Source organism: Abramis brama (assembly GCF_963993115.1).
Source record: "Abramis brama genome assembly, chromosome: 7".
NCBI lineage: Eukaryota > Metazoa > Chordata > Actinopteri > Cypriniformes > Leuciscidae > Abramis > Abramis brama.
The window spans coordinates 8,567,049-8,589,625 of record NC_139969.1 but is presented as its reverse complement, the minus strand read 5'-3'; the positions used below and the strand labels follow the sequence as shown (position 1 = coordinate 8,589,625).

The window sequence follows — 22,577 nt, the reverse complement described above, 5'->3', positions numbered from 1 at the left end:
TAATAAATCTTAATGACAGTAGTGTAGATATTGGATAATTACACTTTACTATATGTAGTTACTATAAATTATGCATAAATACAGGTAACTAACCCTAAACAAAACCCTTACCCTAACCGTAACTCTATAGTAGGTACATGTAGTTCATTAATATTAATCAGTACTTATTTGAGTAAGTATAATGTAACTATGTTACCTTAAAATAAAGTGTAACCAGATGTTTTAATTGGGATGTTTATCAATAATCTCGATGCATTTTTCACACAGTTCATTGTAATGTTGGTGTGACTAAATTCACTTTAATTTAAATATATTAAATAGCATCTCTAGTCCATGATTGCATTTTATTTTGACCAAGAATCACCAAATCAGGGGTACGTTTCAAGTGCAACGACGTAACTCGCTGCTTAACTTATAGTACGATGCATTGTTGAAGAAACGAACTAGCTAGTCAAGACTGTTTCCCGAAAAAATATTAACTTTCTTGCACATCCGTCATTCCAGCCACGTTGGTTCAACAATAGTTAATGACGTCACACAGATGGTGGAGTAACATCTTCTAATTAATCCGTTTGGTCGAATTAATGTCAGATTATTGCTGTAAATAACGAACATGGCTGAAGACTACTGTAGCTATTTTTGTTCCCCGTAGTTTTGCTATATTTCCAGATGTTTCATTCTGGTAACGATGGTAACGGCCATGGCTAACGATGCTTTTGGGAAATGCACACCAGATTAGAAAACAACAAACTCCTGATTGACTCAATGAAAATCTTTTTTTTTTTATGGTGGACAGACAAAAATTGCAAACTGACTCCTGAAAATAGTGTAAAGACTGTGATTGCAGCTTGTTAGCTTGCACAAAAGGTAATTTTGCGTGTCCAATGTGCATCAGCAAATGCAGTCTGTCTGAGAGTAAGACTAGAGTCATATTTATCTGACACAAACCCTGACAGTTAGAACAATAACTTATTATGGAACTGCAATTAACAAATGTAATTTAGAAATAATTAGAGGAATCTAAATGGATTTGGTCCTCTGAAAGATCCAATTACTCAATCACATTGACTAGTCTCTCTCTCTTTCTTGTGCAAGAATCCTGATAATAAGCTGTTGCTCCATTGTTCTTAATGTGTTTTTTTTTTTCACATTTAAATCGATCAGTCGTAGCATGTCCCTTCTCTCACGCTCTTTCTTTTCTTTCTCTTTCACACTTACTGATTTCCCCCGTTCATCGACGTGTGACTTACAGCCTCCATTAAGGATTTCCTCTCCCGTGTCTCACTCACACACACTCAGATGTGGCTCAGGATTCATTTTCACCCCATCAGTGGGAGGGACAGGTGTTGAAGTATCTGATAAGTGTGTGTGGTTCGGTCATGGTTGATGTGAGACCTGTTTCACCCCATCTGGTTGTCCCCTAACTAGCAACTTTAGCAAATACAGATACAGAATGTAGCTATATCAACAAACGAAAGAATAATGATGCTGAAATTCAGTCAGCGATACAAGCTGTAGATATGAATCTTTTGTCCTAAGCAACATGACCGTGACAAATGACTGTTAGAATTCGTCAGAATACCTGCTCTCTCACGTGTTGGACTGTTGGACTGATTCGTAGGGAATTGGTTTGTTTAGATGGTTGATGTTAATGAACTTTTTTAAGTATCTGTGTGGCATTTGACAGTAAAAAAAAAAAAAAAAAAAAAAAAAAAATATATATATAAAAATATATAAAACATTTTTTTGGAACTATCAAATGCCACACAGATACTTAAAACAGTTCATTAACATCAAATTATATTATCATCTAAATTATCGTTAAATTATCATCAGTTTTAGACTCACTTATAATTTTTTTTTTTTTTTAGTATTAGTGCTAAATGTATCCACTCAAGTGATTACACCCTATTCAAGATTCAGCACGAGAAAACTCTTTATTGGTTTTGAGCCAAATAAATACAGTGTTGATTTAAGTTTTAAAGGCACAATATGTATTTTTTTTGCTTTAAAAATATAAAAAATCACTATATCTATGTTATATATTTTTTAAAGTTGTGTATTTACATTATCCAGACAGTTCCAATTAACTTCTAAATCCAGAGAAATTAATATTTTAATTCGAAGACACGGACCGTGTCTTTATTTCCGTTATGTCGCAGTCAATGGCGTCATATCCGCGTTGTCCCTGGTTTCCGCTCGTGCTGCCATGGTAACCAGAGCTATGAACCAGAGCCCTCTGATAGTAACCAAGACGACAGACGTGGACCACTGTAGTTCGCAATGTCTATCTGCACGCTGTTGTTGTTTCGTTCAAACATTATGGACCATGGCAAGCAGACTTTGGATAAAAAAGGAGAACTAAAACGAGAATCGATATCAGCGCGGCGTTTTCGAGATGCCTAGAGCTCCCATATACAGTATATAAACGAGAGCTCCACGTCCGAGACTTCGACCGCTCCTATATGTACTTTATTAAACAGGTGAGCACATTTACATAAAACTAATCAATGTTATATAGTTCAACAATGATAAAATGTCAGAATATGATCTGTATGTTATTCTAATGTTGATCTAGCTTAACGTTACTGCTAACGTTAGTCTCATACAGACAAACTAACACATAAGTTACATTTCAACACATTCAAATGCAGTTTAGTGTGCTAGTGTAATGTTAGACCAAGTGAAACAGCGCTGCGTTACCTCACAAGTTTAATTTGTCTAATAAACTGACCTGTGAGTAGTGATTCTGCGTGTAGTTCGGTAGAATGAAATGTCCATATTCCTTTTATATCCGAGGGACTCGCGTCGCGTTTGGAGCGGTTTGGAGCTGATAGCTGTCTCTTAGCAATCCCGAACTGCTTCATATCACAGTCATGACAAAAACATCGATGTATTCAGTCATCCATAAACATTATTAGATCGGTCGGCTTGACGTTGACGACAACATCCATAATTCTTAGCAAATGTTGCGTCATCAAACTACGCCTTTGTTATTGTAAATAGGTTAGCGACCCCTAGTGGAGAAAAAATCCCATACTGTACGTTTAATTATAAATTTTCAGGCATAGCTATACCATGTTTATAATTGTAATTTTTTATCCTAACAAGTTGCGACCATGACAACTGATGTGGACATTCATTCATTCATTCATTCATTCATTCATTCATTCATTCATTATATGACCACATAGATATTTTTGTAAATATGTACATTTCTAAATTTTAGGTTTTGCCACTGTAGTTTGATTATAGGTGTGCATGAATATATTTATATACATATATACATAAACAATATCCTGAACAATACTTTTTTCGATACCAATTTTATGAAAACCGTTTTAACAAGATTAGATAACACATTATCTCAGAAAAACTTTGGTTTTATTTTTTCAGTGAGTTACTTTTCATACTCAAAGACTCATCTCCTTAGCCAGTGCACAAAGGAAAAAAATATAACCAACACCATACATCATACATCATATTTTCCTTCATCATTTTTCCTTTTTCTGCCAGTGTGAACGGTCGGCAGGGACAGAGGCTATGACATTAATGTGAAGAGGGGGAAAAAAACAAGAAAGCTAAACTGTTAATGCAGCCAACCTTAAGAATAAGCACGCTTTAACAGTATCAGTATAGTTTTATTTAATGCCATGTCAGCATCTGTGACCATCTTCATGGCAAAAAAATTATTACAAAAATACAATTACATACAATAAAAAAAAAAACAAGCAAACAGATAAAATACAGCAATTAATAGAACACAAGATTTTTAACATTGCACGCTTTAACTAAATAACTACTTTAATGTGAGTTTAACTTGATCAGTTACAGTACTGTCAACTTTAAAGCATTTTTAGCATCAATTAAGCTAGCTATCTATAGCCATACATCCAAACAATATCTAACATTACATAGGTCCCAGTTTATATCACCGTGCACTGAAACGTTAACTTAAATAGTACACAAGCATGCACCACTACAAGTAAGTTAGCCGATTTTGTTTGTTTGTTTGTTTGCTAAACATAAATCTTACTTGTCAGTGTCCAACTCATAGCGCTGTCTTCATCAGTTGTTTTGGAGGAGGACTCGTGTGGTCGGCAGTGTTTGGAATAACGCCGTTTAAAAGAACGGCGTTAGGTAACGACGTTATTTTTTCAGTAACGGGGTAATCTAACTAATTACTTTTCCCGTCGTTACAACGCCGTTAACATTACTGGACGTTAAATGCGGTGCGTTACTATGCATTGATTGAATAAACTCTATTAGACATTCTCTGATAAACTGTGTAATCCGAACGCACCCCTGGCTCGCACAGCTAGTGAGGAGGTGGGTTAATAACGAGGTAAGCGATTATGATTGGCTAAAGCAGAGTCATGTGTTTCATGGTAGCCAATCAGAGCCAGTGTTTTTACACATGCCAGCACACGCGCCACACACACACACACACAAGCTAAACAGAGATTCGATGAAGCAGCAGAGATGGCGAGTCAGGAGCAATCCGATGAAAAGTTGGCATTTTCAAGGTGGAGATATACCACTTCAAATTCATTGAGGTCAAAAGGCAAGAACTAGGGGTGGAACGGTACATGTATTCGTATTGAACCGAAACGGTACGGGCGTCACGGTTCGGTGCATACATTTACACGGAGAATACATGGTATAAAAATAAATAAAACTCGCGTGCAAATTAATTAATGTAATGCGGAACTACTGTTAGATACGCGGGTTCTTTATCTGTAGCCCCGCCTTAGCTCTGAACATGGCTCTGGAGCAGGCTGCGATTTAAAGATTGGAATGCTGGAATGTGGTGCGTGTGTGTGTGTGTTTGTGTGAGAAAGGGAGAGAGGCGCAGGCGCGATCGAAAAGTCGCAAAGTGTTTACATTTATGTGCACGCGCGTGTGTGTGTGTGTGTGAGGCGCGGACGCGATCGAGCAGTGAAAACATAAAAACATACTCAGTAATTTTGTTTATACAGGACATTCAAACTGCAAAGTGTTTCCAAATTCTTTGACATATAGCAACTTTTTTTTTAACAGTAACACAAATAGTTACTTTCCCTGGTAACGAGTTACTTTTATTATAGAGTAATTCAGTTACTAACTCAGTTACTTTTTGGAACAAGTAGTGAGTAACTATAACTAATTACTTTTTTAAAGTAACGTTCCCAACACTGGTGGTCGGCATGTTGAAGGCTCTCTGTAGCAGGAGGACAGGATGACTGCACCGGCTCGGTCTTCTTGCAGAGCAAGACAGAGCAACTTTCTACAATATACATACAGTATATGTGTGTGTGTGCGTGCACGTCTATGTATTCTCATATTAAAAAATTGTTTCTGTTTAGGTTAAGTTAAATTATATGATAAACGAAAATGGGCAATGACGTGACGGCTAACAGATAGCAGACAAACGGCTAGTAGTGACAGCAGCGGCAATACACCTATCACTCAAGTGACCATGCACTTAATTATGCAAACTTTAAGGCTTAATATAATTTAAACGGATGAGTTATAAAAGAAATTCACCCCCTCACAGTTGCCATAAAGGGCAAAATTAGCTATATAGACCAAAACCACTTTTTGTACCAGGCTGTAAACATTTTTTTTTTTGCTGTAAAGTTGGGCATTTTAACATGGGGGTCTATGGGATTAACTCTCTTTTGGAGCCTGTCTCTAGCGGCCAGTCGATGAATTGCAGTTTAAGTCACTTCCGTGTTGGATTCAAGAGAGAGACAGGAAGGTTGCCGCTTGATTTTAACAGAGCTGGCCCCGATAAAAGCTTTGTTATTAGTTTAGCTATACTTTTTTTTTTTTTTTTTTTTTACTTCAAGAGGAGCTTGGCTGTAGTTGAACTGCTTTAAATTTTAAGTAGCTTGTATCTTGGTGTACTACAGATGTAAAGTAGTTTCCAACAATGTTGACTGGTCAGAATTGTTTAAGGTTAGATCAGAAATTCTCTCTGTGTGGTTTAAGGTTTTGGTCAATATCATGCCACGCTGGTTGCTCTGGACGGGCCTGTTGCATATGTGTGTCTGCAGGTGAGCAATTTCATGGTGAGAACCACAGTATTGATCGGAGAACGGAGGCCTGCTCAATGTTTAATGCGCTCTTTCTGTACTGGCACTATCCTGCATTAAATATTAAAGTCTCATCCCCGAACGCCTAGTGTAAATACGACAGGCAGAAAGAGACAGGGTCGAGCGCTCTCGGGGTTGTGGGTTATTGACCCCGCCTGCCAATGGGTGAGTGATGCGGCTGTTTTCGTGGTGAAGGTTATTCCTCCACTGTCATGGAAGTCAGCGCTCTGACCCAGCCAGATGAATAAGCCTATTTACACAGCTTTATTTAAGGCCTGTGACATCACTCAGGCTCTCAGGACCACATTTCTGATTAAAACAGACTCTCTGCTTATTGCACTGTGGCTCTGCAAGTTTTGGGAGTGAAGTTCTGCTTGGTAATAAATCCAGTGAGCTGGGGCTCTAGGATAGGTGGCTTTGTCTGCAGTACGGTTACGGATAATAGACATGTATGCACTGTAATCGGTGTCTTAAGGACGAGAGTGGGCTTTTGAGATAGACAAATTGCAAAGCTAAGCTTTTAAAGGGATAGTTCAAAAAAATTAAAAATAAATCTGTCAAACCTGTATGATTTTTTTTCCTTTTTTTTTCCATTGAACTCTAAAGGAGATATTTTGCAGATGTTGGCACTGCTTATTTAAAGTCCCCATGAAATCAAAATTGAAGTGCTTTTGCTTTTAGTATGCATATTTTACCCTTACTGTTATCTATAAGCTAAATGCGCTCCAAATCAATGACAAAATTTGCTTTTAGAAGATACAAGCATTCTAAACCTACAGTTTCTCACTTCTGCCAATATGGATCAGTGATATGGATCTATCTGCACTTCAGCTTCTCATCAGATTTTCCGTCCAATCAAATGCTCTCTAGAATCTGAAGCGTCCCACCTCCTACATTATAAATAGGCGCTGAAGCTGTGGCTGAAATCGGTCAATTGTTCACACAATTTCTATTTTCTACATGGTGAATGACTCATAGTGGACTATATAGGGGATAGGGAACGATTCAGATAGTGTAAACATGCTTTAAATTGGGGTGAATGAAGTCTGATTTCATGTTAGTGTCACACGAACCACCGCAGCGCACATACAGTCTGCTCCGTTCCAGAGACACAATAGCACAGAGTGGATCACGCGCGAGTCGGCACATACCGGAAAACGTATCGGACACAATTGAATTCTGCACAGGTGGTCTCCGGAAAGGTCTCGTTTTTAGGTTTCGTTATAAGCTGTTCACACATTGGCAATACAAAAAGCGAATAACACACCAACATTCTTACACAGCCACTGTAAAGTTAATCTTTAAAAACACTCATTTAATAAGACTGTTAAAGGTAATCTTTATCAAATGTCAAGATTAATATCCATTTTTCATACTTTGTTATAATGTTGTGAAGCTTATATTCACTTGTATTTTAAATGAGTTTATCTATCGGTTTTCATCTAGGCCTATACCATGAAAATAATTATTGGCTTAATTATATCAGTCAGAAATGTAATATTGTGCATCCCTATTTGATGTCAGCGAATTAATACACTGGTTTTCCCCTCGTAACCGATTTCAGCTCGGCACGATGGGTGCGGACGACTTAAAACAAAAACAAATAGCTCAGTGAATTTCTAAACCCAAAGAAAGCAGAAAATAAAAGGAAGCAATTTTTTGTGAAATGACAGGTAAAGAGGGTCACTATGTGTAGATTGACTTTACTATTATACATGAAATATGTGATCTACTCTGTGCTTGCACCTTCTTCCTCTCTGGTCTCTGTGGTGGTCTCCATTTTGCATCTCTTTGTTGGTGTTTTGCATCCTAACAAGATTCCATGATCCCTTTGTTCCATTATGATAATTTATCATAGGCCGCATGTTGCATATTAATGAGCTTGAAGCTGATATGACCTCAAAAACCATTAAGTTCTGAACCTACCACCCTGTTCTCCTCTCACACACAGACTGAGAGTGATTTCTCTGGAGGAGGATGTATCTCCTGAGGGAAGTAATGTACAGAGGTCTGTCTCCTCTGAGACACCAGCTGCTGGAGAAAGCGCACAGGCTGTGCTATTTAGAGAAATTGAATTATGGCGTGTGATTTTAATAACAGAGCCAACCCACAATGTGCATTTTTTGAGTCTAGTGATTTAATATTTCCATTCATCACACTGTGCCCTGCCCACACCAGTAAAGAGCATCTCTGATTGGCTCTTAACTCTCCGCTCTCCCAATCATAATTGATCAAAGAATGAATGATCTTCTGCTTATTATCTCCTACAGAGGCTTATCAATCATCACCGATCAATAACAACTAAATCATTCAATGTGTTAATATAATCACAATCTTTTATATATATAACATAATATATCTATAATATCTATAATCTATATATCTATAATATATGACTATTAATTGTTCGACTTTGTATGTATAACTAAATATAAATAACAATATGTTTTCATGAAAGATTATTCAATGCTGCTTTAAAAGTGCTGCTTAATTTGGAACAGTTGGGCCTCAAAACGATATATAGGCCTATATATAAGTATAGTGAGTTGATGGCTAATGATGCCTAAAAAGTGTGCAGCTCTTGGTTTGGAACTTGCCTGCATACAGAGAATGAACATGGATAGACTGAAGAACTCTGATTCGAATTTAATTGGTTGTTTTTAAGAAAGTTAACTGGGCATTACCGGCTGCCACTGACTTGGATTAAAACTTTACTAGCCTTATTTATGCTTTACTCAAGCGCTCGACAATACGGTTTATGACTGAGTAGGCTATGTGTTTTCTTGATCAGCCGGCGGTGAGTTATTGATGCCCGGGGAGGAGAGTCACGTTATCACAGAATTATACATCATGTTATGAATCCTGTAGCTGGAAGCTCAAGTGCTTGTCATCTGCTTCTCATCATTTATCCGAAAGAGAGCAAACCTTTCTTACTTCATCATCTTCTCTTTCTTCCTCTTGAAATACAGAGAAATCAAAGGAGAGAGCGCATGATTAACTCCAGAGAGATTGAGATACGACATACGAGGGACGCAGAGAGTGAGAGTGGAAATGACAGTTGGCTTCCGGTGCGTAGCGTTAGATTTTGTTTTGTGGAAAGAGCGGATATTCTTAATCTTTTCTCTCCCTTGTGACATGACTCGTTAGTTATATCCATCCCGGTGTGACAGGCTTCGCTCTGAGCGGGAGCACACAGGGATGCAATTAAGTCACAGTGCGTCATATACATGCATTGTGTGTGTGTGTGTGATGGACCCAGAGGGAAGGGTAGAAGGAGAATGGCCGTTGGTGGGTTTAAGAGTTGGATTCTGATCCGTTTACACTGATGTGGTTTGGCTCCAGAAATTTTTGTGGCACTTTAACGATGCTATAGTGCAGGAAGACCCTACAGTGCAACAAAACTGAAGTCAACAGCACTGGACTAACGTGTGCAGTGTTCAGAACAGTGTTTAAACAATTACTCATGCGTGCAAACGAGCATACAAACAATATCATAAATGGAAAATCAAACGTGCGCCTTTGGAGTTCTAACGGTTTTCAGTTTCATAAAGTGATTTAAAGAAATTGTTTGTTCAATTGATGTTCTGTTTCATATCTTTGATGAGCTTCAGTGTGCTTGCTGCTAATCTTGATGCTTTTTTTTATTTTAAATTATGGAGTAGTTCATTGCAAGAAGAAAAAAAGTGCTTACTTCAATTGTACATTTTTGCTATTGTAGCAAGAAGAAATCGGAAACGCAAGGTTGAGGACAGACCAAAAATTCATCTTCATGAAATAAAAACATTTATTTAGTTAGTTAGTGTGTGTGTGTGTGTGTGTGTGTGTGTGTGTGTGTGTGTATGTATTCCTTTAATGTTCTATCATTATTTCCACAATAAAAACACATCTGATGTTCAATCTGGGGACACAAATTCCAATAATATATTAAGTCAGTAAAATATGAAATAAATAAAAAAAGACTGAATGCTAACTGTATTCCCATTTGGATAATTTAATAATAAAAAAAATAATAAAAAAATGTTTTTTTTATGATGTTGGAAAATGTAAAAAGGTAGCATTGGATATTCATTAAGTCCTTTTTTTAAAAACATAAATACTTAAAGGGATGCAAATATTTTGTGTTTCCTCTGCTTTTATGGTCATTGATGGACAAGTCAGGTTTCACTCCAGGTTTTCTATCACTTTCATCCATCTTATCTGTGTTTTGTGGAGTGTGTGTATGTGGATTATTCTCCCGGCTGGTCTAAGATATCTCCCTTGATAACGTCAGACAAGAGCTTGACCACTTAAAAGATACATACAGCTTATCCTAGATCTGTCTTCAGAAACACAAGGCCATTGTGGGTGCAAAAGTGGCACTGTACAGGGTTTTTACTCTAAAGCAGTGTTTTTCAATCCTGATTAACTGATCAATTGAATGGATTTTTTAATAATAATAATACTAATTATTATTATTATTATTATTATTATTATTATTATTGTTAAATATTCATTCATTCAATAATATATTTATTAAATAATACAAAAAAGTTTATTAAATAAATACTTTATATATTCATTGATTTATTTAATATTAATGAATATTACAATTCCTCATTAAACTAAATATTCATAATTCCTCATGAATCTTTCTTTTTGTCTGCTTTTCAGAAACATTAATGGACACCCGGACCGCCACAGCAGAGCTCGGGTGGACGGCGTACCCTTCATCAGGGGTGAGTGTGTGTTTGTGTGAATAAATGACCCGCAGAACTGCTCACACTGTTAAAATACTTACCCTGTGTCTTTTATTTTTAGAAAAGCACATTAAACCAAAACCACCTCCTATTCACCCTTCAGCAACAGCTTACTAGATGAAGAGAGCCTAATAATTTCAGATTAACTCTAAAATATGCCATAAAATATGTTTGTACGACAGGTGCCGTGTCTGAAATGTGAAATTAAGAGATCAACGTCTCACACACGCACACACCTCTTTCTCTCCCTGCTAGGTACAAAGCAAAACCCTCATTGCAATCACCGTACGCATTACACTCCACAGTTCAGAAAGACTTAATGACATAATGGGTCCACTTAAGGTAAAAAAGCACCTCTGAATCCATCTAAATGTGGTCCGGAGGAGAGCGGGCTACTGTGATGGCAGACGCAGCCTGCAGAGAAATATAAAGCTTTCATTGAACTCTCAATAAGGCCACACAAAATTGTTCTGTCTGAGTGTTTTCCGTATTATTTCATGGAGATTCTTTAGAAAGTGATACTGTTTCCGTTGGATACTGTTGTTGAGTAGAAACATATATTTGCATGATAGCACACTGACTGGCGATTTTATCAGTGTGCTAGCTCGTCATGCTAGCTCCACCCACACTGAAATCTCACTGGTCTCAAATCATTTTACTTCACATTACTGTGAAAAATCATGTGATTTAGTTGATTCATGCAATTGTTTTCCTTCGAGGACAGAAAAAAATGGAACATTTTGTTAAAGCCAATTGTTTAAAGAAGGTCTAAAAATTAGTCTTGATTATAATATGATTGACTGGAGTGAGCTATGGTATATTGAGAGAAGATATTGTTAAATTTTTCTAAGAGATTGCAGGATCTCTCTCTCTCTCTCTCTCTCTCTCTCTCTCTCTCTCTCTCTCTCTCTCTCTCTCTCTCTCTTTTGACCAGCTGTGCTATAAAAAAAAAATAATAAAAGTATCCACAGATGGTCACCGGAGGACACACACAGGCATATGACACACACATCTGACAGTGATGGACAGGGAATTTAGTGAGAGGAAATCCATTAGCTCATCATGTGACAGACAGCCATATTCCCCCCTGTAATTAGTGCAGTTTGCTGAGGCAAGCATCACTAATACTATTGCTTAAGGGGAAGGATTTGAGCAAACACACATTTTTAAACTTTTAGCACCACTCACATTTACTTCAGAAAATGTCACATCCATCCATCCATCTTCTTACTCTTCGGCTCTTTTCTCATCACTTCATTCTCTCTTTGGGGTCACATGTGAAGGTTTAACCCTGCTCGTCCTTCACATGCACAATTGACTGCTTTCACGATTCATTCACACCATTTGGCGAATTCTCACAGCTGCGCCCCTCCAACACATCAGCATCAGTCTTTCTCTAATAGATCTCGCTTTCCATTAACCCCAACCCCTTCCTTTTCTCTTAAAGAAATCCCTAAAATCCCCCAATTCCTCGCAGACCTCAGCCGGCCACTCCTGCTAAAAAGGCTCACGCACGCATCTTGAGCTGGAATTGTTCCCCTCTGCCTCTGCAATTACCTTTCACGCCTGCTTGCCCCGTCCCTCACCCAGAGGTCAGAGGTCAGAGGTCGGCTGCTTCTTCAGCAGCCCATATTTAATTCATCACCCCAGTTTGTGTGTGTGTGTGTGTGTGTAATGCTCCCAGGAGACTTCAAGATGTGCTCTTGATTATATGATGTATGTACCATACCATGATTTCCCTTTCTGCTGTCACAGCAATCGTAATTTAGCATGTGTGAACGTATCGATCGGACGGAGTCTGAGTGATTTGGAAGGGAAAGTAGACACACACTCCATATGAATCTGAATGAATTGTCCTGGCTGTGTCACGTGAAAGACCTCTTAGTTGAGCATGCAACAGGAGCAATGCTGCTGGGTGTTTATGACAGTCACATGTGAATATGTTAAACAAATTTAGCCAGGGGGACAGTGTCTGTGTGGATGTGGATGTGTGTTTTTACACTTAATCTACAAACCTAGAAATTGTCTTATTAGTGTTGGCATTATTTTAGCTTAAAAACTTTTAGCTAAAGGGATAGTCAAGATCAGTCATCATTACTCACCTTGTTGTTGTTCCAAATCTGACGATTACATTTAGATTTATGCATTTGGCAAATACTTTTATTCAGAGTGACTTGTTTTTGAAAGAAGTCTCTTATGCTCACCAATGCATTTAATATTGTGAAATATTATTACAATTTAAAATAATTTATTCCTGTGATTCTGCTGAATTTTCAGCATCATTACTCCAGTCTTCAGTGTCACGTAATCATTCAGAAATCATTCTAATATGCTGATTTGGTGCACAAGGCCCTGTTTACACTTGGTATGAAGATGCATTTTGGTCGATCGGATCACAAGATTTCGCTAAATACAGGTGTAAACGGGGTCTAAAATGTTTTGAGCTTTTCCACTTTTGGCCACTTCTAGAGGTAGTTGAAAACACATTCAATCGCATTGCTTTTGTAGTGTAAACGCTCATGTGGTCGAATGTGTTCGAACAGCCACAAAAGACGGCCTGCTCTCCGCCTACTGACTCAATGCATAAACATTACGGGAAACACACTAGCCAGACGGGATTTAAACTTTGTCAGCTGAAGATTTATTTAAAGATGAAAAACATACCAAGCACAGTGTTCTCTCACAATTCCTGATTTCTAACACGCACTCACCGGCTTTCAGAGCAGAAACTAAAGGCCTTGGCATTGCTAGTGTCATGGTCTACTGTTTAAGCTCTACTGTAAATATGATTTTTTACAATCACTTAAACAGGGTTCCCGCGGGGTCTTAAAAAGACTGAAAAAGTCTTAAATTCTGAACTTTAAATTTAAGGCCTTAAAACGTCTTAAAAACAGGCAGATTTTCATCCGTGGTCTTAAATTTCATTTAGTCAGGTCTTAAAAAAGATTTTACCCTCTTCATTTCCAGAAACGCTGGCCGCATTAAGTTATTACAAAGTAGCAATAAGTATCGAAGTCGCTCGCCAAGAGGCAGTTCACATATCGCGTCTTTTTCGCGCTCAAGTTCATTCAAATGTAGGCGCGCGGTAAGCGCGCTTATAACTGAAGCGACGCGCTCGTTTTTTTCCAGGCACAGCGACATGAAAAAAGACATGAAGGATGCGGGTGCACCCAAACACTACGGGTGTTTTTCTCTTCTCCGTAAATAAATCTTGTAGCAGAGCTACAGCAAGCGTTTTTCGGCGGTGGAAATCCATTAGCCACTAAAACTTTTTTTTGTCATTGTGGAGAGCGCAGGGCATGGTTGCATAACAACGACAGACGCCACGGGAAAATCGGACCGAATTTTACTATTAATAATAAAAGATAAGCTAAAGTGTATTGTAAATGTCAGTAAATAATTTTTTATAAAAAGAATGAGTCAAAAAAGATAAAGTCTGAAATATGTGAGGTTTATCTTTTTATAAAAACCTTTTTTGTTAACTTTATTTGAACTTGTACATGTTAGTATATAACATGTTGCAAGACACTTTTAAAATCTGGCTATCATTTTTAATCGTATTATTTTAATGTTTATGTTAGTGTGTATTGATGCTAATTTTATTTGTTATTTGCTGTTTTTCGACATAAAACTTGGTGAATTGATTTTATTGTGTACTAGTATTAGTACTTTTTGAACAGGATTCTGTGATAACAGTGATAATTTTTGGCACTATAATAATTAAATGAAATGTTCATGCCATTTCATCTCTAGTTATGATCAACTAAAATCAACTAATTATGTGTTTTTTACAGTAGGCCTATAATATGCAAAGTACAATTTTCTATAAAAAAAAATTATATCTGATTCTGTTCTTTTCTCTGACACGTTGTTGGGTGTGGAAGGTTACTAATGTGATTGCTTTATCTGTAAATTAAGTTAATTCTTTTTTAATTACTGAATTCATTGAAATAAAATGAATTCTTTGATTTGAATATTTTTTTGGCAATGCGTCGTGTAGGTCTTAAATTTCAATCTTTATGGTCTTAAAATGTCTTAAAAAGGTCTTAAATTTGACTAACTGAAACCTGCAGGAACCCTGCTTAAAGCATAGAGGCAGTCAAGGTCCAAAAATTACTAAAAAGTAAACGACAACAAAAAAATTACATGCATTACATTCTGAGCCATACGAGATTTATTTTCTATCGTAGGCCTTTCTTTCTCTGTCTCTGTGCCTCATGATTCCCTTCAGTAGTTTCTCTGGATGTACCAATTGAGATGCCTTGGCTGCTGTTGTAGAAAAAAGACTCTTGTGTTGCATGAGTGTGTGTGTGTGTGGTAGATTAAAAAAAGGCCTTAATTGAAGTCTACCCAGTCTTTTTGCTCTTCTGTTCCTCTGAAAGCAATTTAGCCCTCTATCCTTCTCTCTGACAAGCTAAACAAGGACGGTCACTATCTTTTGCTGTTTTCTCTTAGCTCAATCACAGCCAACCATGTGCCTGCAGCTTTTCAGATGCCCTTTGTTCCATTCCCTCTTTATTCATCTTTCATTTTCCCCCTTTCTTTTCTAATCTCACACACTCATTCTCACTGGGGAAGTCTTTTGCTTGCCTTGCACTGCAAAGAAATATTTCTGATTCAATATTTTTGTTGTTGTTGTTTTTCAGTTCAAATATCTAGACATCCTTAAAATAAAATGAGGGTTTTTGTATACACTACTGTTAAAAAAAAAAAGAAGTTTTTTTTTTTTTTTTTTTCTTATGGTTTTGAAAGAAGTTTCTTATGCTCACCAGGCTGCATTTATTTTTTGAAAAATAAAATGAAATTGATAATATTGTAAAATATTATTACAATTTAAAATTCTAGCAGTATGTGTGTGTAAGTATGTGCCTACAGTTGACCTGCTATATGTGACACATTTCCATCTCTGTGTGGTTGCTAGGGTGTTGCTATGTTGCTATGCTACACAGAACACCCTAGCAACCATGTTACATAAAATTGTGCTTAAAAACGTCTTTGTGGTGCACTGGAAACTACATAGAACACCCAATTCACAAGTTCACACTTACAAATAATCAGATTATAAGTAAAAAAAAAAAGTTTGCGTTTTTGGTGTGCTGTCTCAGAGCTCGGTATTTTGAACCCAGAGAACTCCCCCCGTATTCCTGGCTGTGGTAGGAACCAGCCAAGAGTGAGGAGTCAGGGTGGTGGAGGGATGCTGAAAACTGTCGAGGAGCATAGGTCAGTCAACTACGTATAGGCCTCTACTCATGCTGATTGGATAGATCATTTGAACATGTTCCTCCCGAACATTTTTAATACAACTTCATGCATTTTGGCGGTAAGACGGCAGACAACTCAGAAAATGTAAGAATCTCTTATTTTAATGTTTTTAGTGTGCACTGCTGGTTTATTTTAGTATGAACCTGAGGTTAAGTGTAGTTTTGCACCAAATTATCAAGAGGGAAAGGGAGAGAGAGAGCCATCTCTACTCGAGCACATTAAGAACACGAAGAGCGATGGCCCGCAACAGCGATACACAAAGTGCAATCCCTCACACACTTCTAGGTGCAGTACGTGTGTGTTTTAAAGTGATTTCTCTGTGTTAAGTGCTTTGTGTCACTTAAGAACCCATATGGACGAGAGTATGTGTTTGTGAAGTCTGCAATGGACTTGTAGCTAGTTTTGAGTTAACACTTAGTGACAAGTGGCAGCGTCCACAGGCTTTTTTCTTGCTCTCCTAGTCGAGGTGTGTGTGAGAATAGATGTTCTCTCTGTATTTTCTGCCTTCAGATCACTTAAGTGAATGTACACGAGAATATCTGCCCTTCTTTCTTGTATATTTAATGTCTTGTTCTCTTTTATACTTAGCAGCAGCGCTACATATACACACTACTCAGCCGAGGCCACTTCAAGGAGGTGATTTGAGGCGCGCCATGTCCTGTCCTAAAAACAAGACAGGTTTTTACAAAGGCTGAGATCTCTTTTTGTCTAGTCACACAGAGCCAAACTTTTGACGGCAGCACAAAGTCTGGTCCACTTTGCAGTTTATCCTGGCCAAGAATTGGGGACTTAAACAGAAAGAGACCGTGTGGCATTATGTAATGTGATCAACAGGCATTTGTGTTGTTTGTAGGTGGCTTTTAGAGGTGGGTAAGTCTTGCTTTTATCCTACTCAAACCCTCTGACACTCTGAACATCTTTCAACTCTCTCCCCACCATTGACAAGTTTTTCTGTAATTTATGACACAATGCTTCCCTGCCATTGACAAGTTTTTCCAGCAATCCACGTTTTCACTGGTATACGGTAGGGGGCGCTATTTAGCATCTTCTGAAATAGTACAGAATCTCCGGATCCAAACATAAACGAAGAAGCAGCAGAAAGAAGCGGTAGAAGATTCCTTACGCACATGTAAGCTAATGTGATCATCAAACATTTAACAGCATATAAATCAAAACTGCCTAACATTACCGAATGAAATGTCGAACCTACAAAGAGGTATAGGATTGTACGAACTTTGGGGGTGTTGATGAACTCGATTTACTTAATCTATGTTTTGATCATTGTTCTGCATCCAATCCGGACATTGTCTTTGACTAAAACGTGATTTTTGTTTAAAACCAGAGGCTGTTATTGCATGTTCAGATATCCATACAACAAAATATTCTGGGGGGCATGAAAGTTTTGTGAAAATAATCAAAAATGCTTGCACATTTAAGTACAAGTATTTTCATCTTTTCCAGGTTTATATCAGAACATGCATCACCTGTTGGTCTTATTTGGACAGTCGTATCTCTTTCTCTCTCAGTTGGAGGCCAATATGATGAATGGTTGTTTATGAGTACCGTCATGTTCTAACAGCAGTAGGCACTGGGTCGTTGGGCAAAACTCTCTCTCTCTCTCTGTAACTCATGGTCATTAACACAACACATTAAACACTAAACCACCCCGTCTCAATATTTTAAGCCACTATAACATGACAAACCAAATATGACACATTTCTCCAGTGTTTCTAGAGCTCATGATGGGGGGCTTTCAGGCAAGTCAGCCAGCAAATGTTCAAGAATGTAGGAGGTCTGTCATAAAATATTTGCTTCACGTGAAGTGGTCGGCCTGGTAAATCCATGCATTTATAGATGGAAAAATAATTTCATTGGTTCATAATACTGTAAGGGGGCGGCACCATCCTGCATCAAAAGGACTCTGGGGGTGTCCCGAACACCTCTATCACTATCAAGTAGGGCTGCTTGATTCCAAAATTTTTGGAATTGGCTCAGATTCCGGGTTCAATTGACTCTTGAAATGAATCCTCACGGTGTGTTTTTTATTTATTTATTTTAAATATATATATATATTTTTTTCATTTCTTTTCTTTTTTCTTATTTTTTTTCTTTCTTTTAATATCAGTCTAATGCATTAAGCCATGTTAGCGTTTCAGAATGTCCCTGAGGACGCGGGTTTTGTGACATCACATACAATAGAAGTCAGCAATATGCACTCACACATACAGTATGGCTTTATTTGAATGTGTGACATGATGACACTTTGACAGAATGGCTGCAATTTTTTTTTTTTTACAGATTCATTGAAACAAACTGGTCGAAAGAACCCGTTTGTGGAAATGAATCGGAATTCCCATATTACCAAGCAATGACTCGCTATATTGAACTGAATAGGGCTAATATAGGGGAGTCTATTCCCTTTGAAAGAATCAATTCAATCCTTTGAAACCTATTCTCGATTCCCAATGCTCTCTCATTAAGAGCAAGAAATCTTATTCAGACTAAATTTCTAGGCCATAAACCGTTAGAACAGCCATACAACTATATTAGAGAGAAGTTAAGAGCCAGAGGTCAGTGTTTATGGTGAACTTTAGTTGAGGGGTAATTATTTTCCTCTTAGGTCTCTCCACCTCTCTTGCTAACCCTGTTTACTCTCATCTCACGACTGAATTATTCAGTTTAAGAACACTCTTAACCCGCACATACATGCGCTGTGGAACCAAAATATATCCAGCCACACGTACAGGGCTATTTAAAGCCTTGTCATAGATGGGAAATGGATGTTGGGGTCCTGGAGAGTTCCATTATTGCTATGGTGACGGATGATGGAATACCTTTGTTTTGCTGCTGCTTTTTCTTTTCCTCTTTTTTTTTTTGTTTTAAACCTTGTGTGCCTTTCTGAAAGTGACAAGGTTGGGGCCCTAGCTCTTAGTGCGTGTGCTTTGACATGTCGAGTCATGATGCTCAAGAGGGAAATGGGAGTTCAAGACTCTGTTGCATAATTTCCCGATCCCATTTTCCCTTCTTCTCATCATTGCCCTACAGAGTCGATATAAAAAAAACTGGCAAAAATATCAGGAAAAAAGTGACTGTGTTACTAAGCGAAATTTTTTGTCATTTTTATCCAACACCCTCTCCTAGAATGTGTATTCCTCTTGTGTCATTGATTTTTTTTTTTTTGACTCATTTGAGAATCCTTTATTTGGATTGTTCATTTAAACTGATTTAAAAAAAAAAAAACATATTACCAATTCCAGTACATTTTACATTTACATTTACATTTATGCATTTGGCAGACGCTTTTATCCAATGCGACTTGCATTGCATTTCAATGCAACACATTTACATTCTTATCAGTTCTTGCTTTCCCTGGGAATCGAACCCATGACCATGACGTTGCAAGCACCAACGCTCTACTGTTTGAGCTACAGGAAGCCTAAAGGAATTCAAATGACAATTTTATGCACAATTTCAAAGTTGCCCCAGATAGGACTCGAACCCACAACCAGAATGGTTTGGGATTCATGACACATGGTTGAACAGATTGCGCCACTCAGAGGACGTAGTCACTCACTAGTGTTCACAGGAGTCCATCTGCAACATGTTGCCTTTTTTTAATTAAATAACTATTTTAAAATATGAATATGTTAATTAAATATTTTGTTATATTTAATTAACATATTCATATTTTAAAATAGTTATATATATATAATAGTTATATATATATAGCTATATAAAACATATAATATAAAAAAATATATATTATTATTGCTGTTTTGACTCAGTGTATTTTAATATTGCAATATATATATATATATATATATATATATATATATATATATATATATATATATATATATATAATTACAAATATTGTCGTTTTTTTGTTTTCAGGTTTGATATTGCGAACATTTGATATCCTTATTTTTATGCCAGATAAATATTGTTCCAACGTTCATTGAAAAATGATATCCGTTTTTTTATGTTTTCATACATTGCAAAGTGGTACAGAGAAATAAAATGTTGTCAAACAGAGGAACGAAACAACAAAAAAGTCAGTTGCTCCCTGTGAGTATCTTGTAGTGTATCGATCTAATTTCTCAAACAGAATCTTGACTGTAATTCTGAGTAGCATAGATCTAAACTCTATAAATATGTCATATTGTACACATTTGTTGGCCTTCCATATTTCATAGTTTTTAAGTATGCATTCAAATCGAAGTGCACGGCTAACTCAATCCATGTGCTTAATGTTCTGTCCTCTGACTGTGTCTGGAGATTAATGTGTTGGTTTGACAACAGGTCCAGTTCTCACCCATTACAGTTAGATATACTTTATTGATCCCTGAGGGGAAATTTACTCAGCGGTGTAGCATGAACTACACTGTATAATGAAGGTCCCCAAATTAAATCTGTTAAAGCGGAGAATGTATTTCCACATCTTTCTCTCTGATATATTTGTGACCCCTCCTGGGTCTGAGCAGACCTGTAAATCCCAGGCAGAGAAACGGTCGGCTCTAGTTGAGATCCGAGCTGATGAAAGTGTGCAGTCCGGGAGTTTATGAGCATGATCATTATAGTCCAAGCCAGAGGGCTTCAAAACAATTTGACTTTTGTCCTGCACACTGGACAGTTTTAATGACTTCATCACCATTTTATAGACAGTCTGAGATTGTGAATCCTCAAATTGCCATTTTTGTCGACCTCTTTCTCGCCGTTTATTTGTGTGCGCCTCCAGCCTTGTGGAGGGAATTTGTTGTTGTGTGTGTGTGCTGTGAATGTGTGTATTCAGGGGAATGTTTCAAATCTGTTAAACTGTGTTAAAAGTAATTAATTATGTTACATCATTATCAGCTGAGGCTCTTTCTCTCTCTTCCAGTGATCTTGATGTGTTGCATTTTATCATAGGGACCTGCAGTGTAGATACTGGCTGCGTCCAAAATTGCATACTCTCTTGAGTAGGTATACTTATTTTGAATAAGTAATTACTTCATGAGCGCTAAAAAAATTACGTTCTGTATAGTATGAATGTGTGTAGTATGAATCTAATCTGGATGTCCTACATTTACCATGTTGTTACTGTCATGTGACCTACCAGCATCAGTTACGTCGCTTTACTGCCATTCATAAATCCTCTCCCGTGGCCTCATGGGACAGTGAAGTGTCCATCATATGCACACTTTAGAATCTCACTGGAAGTAGTTGGTCATCCATGTACTTTTTGCCTTCTCTTTTATAAATACTGTGAATTCGGACATACTTCTTTTGTCACATACTGTTTTCGTCTACTATATAGTAAGGAAGTATGCAATTTCGGATGCAGCCCTCGTGTCATGTGCACTTGTAGGCTTAACATGTGACCATGTAATGGGAAAGGGATAGTTAGGGGTCCAAGCATTAAATCTTTCTTCTATAATTTAAGCATCATTTCTCCAGTCTTCACTCTTCAGTGTCACACGATCCTTCAGAAATCATTCTAATATGCTGATTTCGTAAGTAATGTTTCTTATTCTTCATTTCATTATAGATTAAGTTTTGAAAACAATTGTGTTAATTTATATTTTTTGCAGAAACTGTGATACATCCCCCCCCCCCCCAAGATGTATTGATAGAAAGTTCAAAACAACAGCATTTATTTGAATTGAATAGAAATCTTTTGTAGCATAATACATGCCTTTACTGTCACTTTTGATCATTTTAATATATCCTAAAATAAAACCCGAAACGGAAACGGATGCTCGCGTGCATCTCTCTCTCTCTCTCTCTCTCTCTCTCTCTCTCTCTCTCTCTCTCTCTCTGTCTCTGTGTGTAGAATTCTAAAGATAACTTTACACTTTTATAAGTTTAATGTCCATAGCAATAATGACACTGTGTTAGTGTTAATGTGAGAGCGCGTATCAATGCATGCATGCTCATGATATTATGTGCAAATCTCTGATGGTATAACACAGTTCGTAATGTGATATATGAGCCGGTACTCGGCTCTGTCTGCTGTAGCCTGTGGCATGAGTCGGGTTGAGTGATTGTGGTCATTTCAGCAGACAGAGAGACAAGCGTCCCTAGACCAGGCTGGGGAGGGACGGGCCTGTATTAATGGCAGCGCCGTGCCAGATTGGACGGGTCCATCTTATACAGATAAATCATCATTACAGGGGTGGAGGGGTGGGGAGTTGCTTTGGCAGTCAGAAGAAGAAAAAAAAAGGGGCTTTCATTTGTGCCCAGGATCTCTGTAAACTCATTCATCATGCCAGCCATGTTACACTCCCACCCCTCCTCACCAGTCCCACCTCTCTCTTCTCACTTCTCGCTCTCATCCCTCCTTCTCCTCCAGAACAATGCCTTCCAGCTCTGCTATCTCTTAGGAGGTGATGATACACTCCCTCTTCTACTGTGTTTAAAGACAACATGGAATTTGCACTGCAGTTATGTGACTTGACTTGAAATTTAAGGACTTGTGACTTTCTTGACTAAATGAAGAAAATGATATGAATTTGACTAAAGT

The 22,577-nt window shown here is 37.6% G+C and overlaps 1 protein-coding gene across 1 annotated transcript in view; it reads left to right on the top strand.

Moving 5' to 3' along the window:
• The window catches only part of ephb1 (EPH receptor B1), a 240,319-nt gene that overhangs the window by 73,480 nt on the left and 144,262 nt on the right, over positions 1–22,577 (top strand). Inside the window, exon 2 of the mRNA XM_084119768.1 lies at positions 10,728–10,792. Coding sequence (XP_083975894.1) covers positions 10,728–10,792 — 65 coding nt within the window. The remainder of the gene's footprint in view (positions 1–10,727; positions 10,793–22,577) is intronic.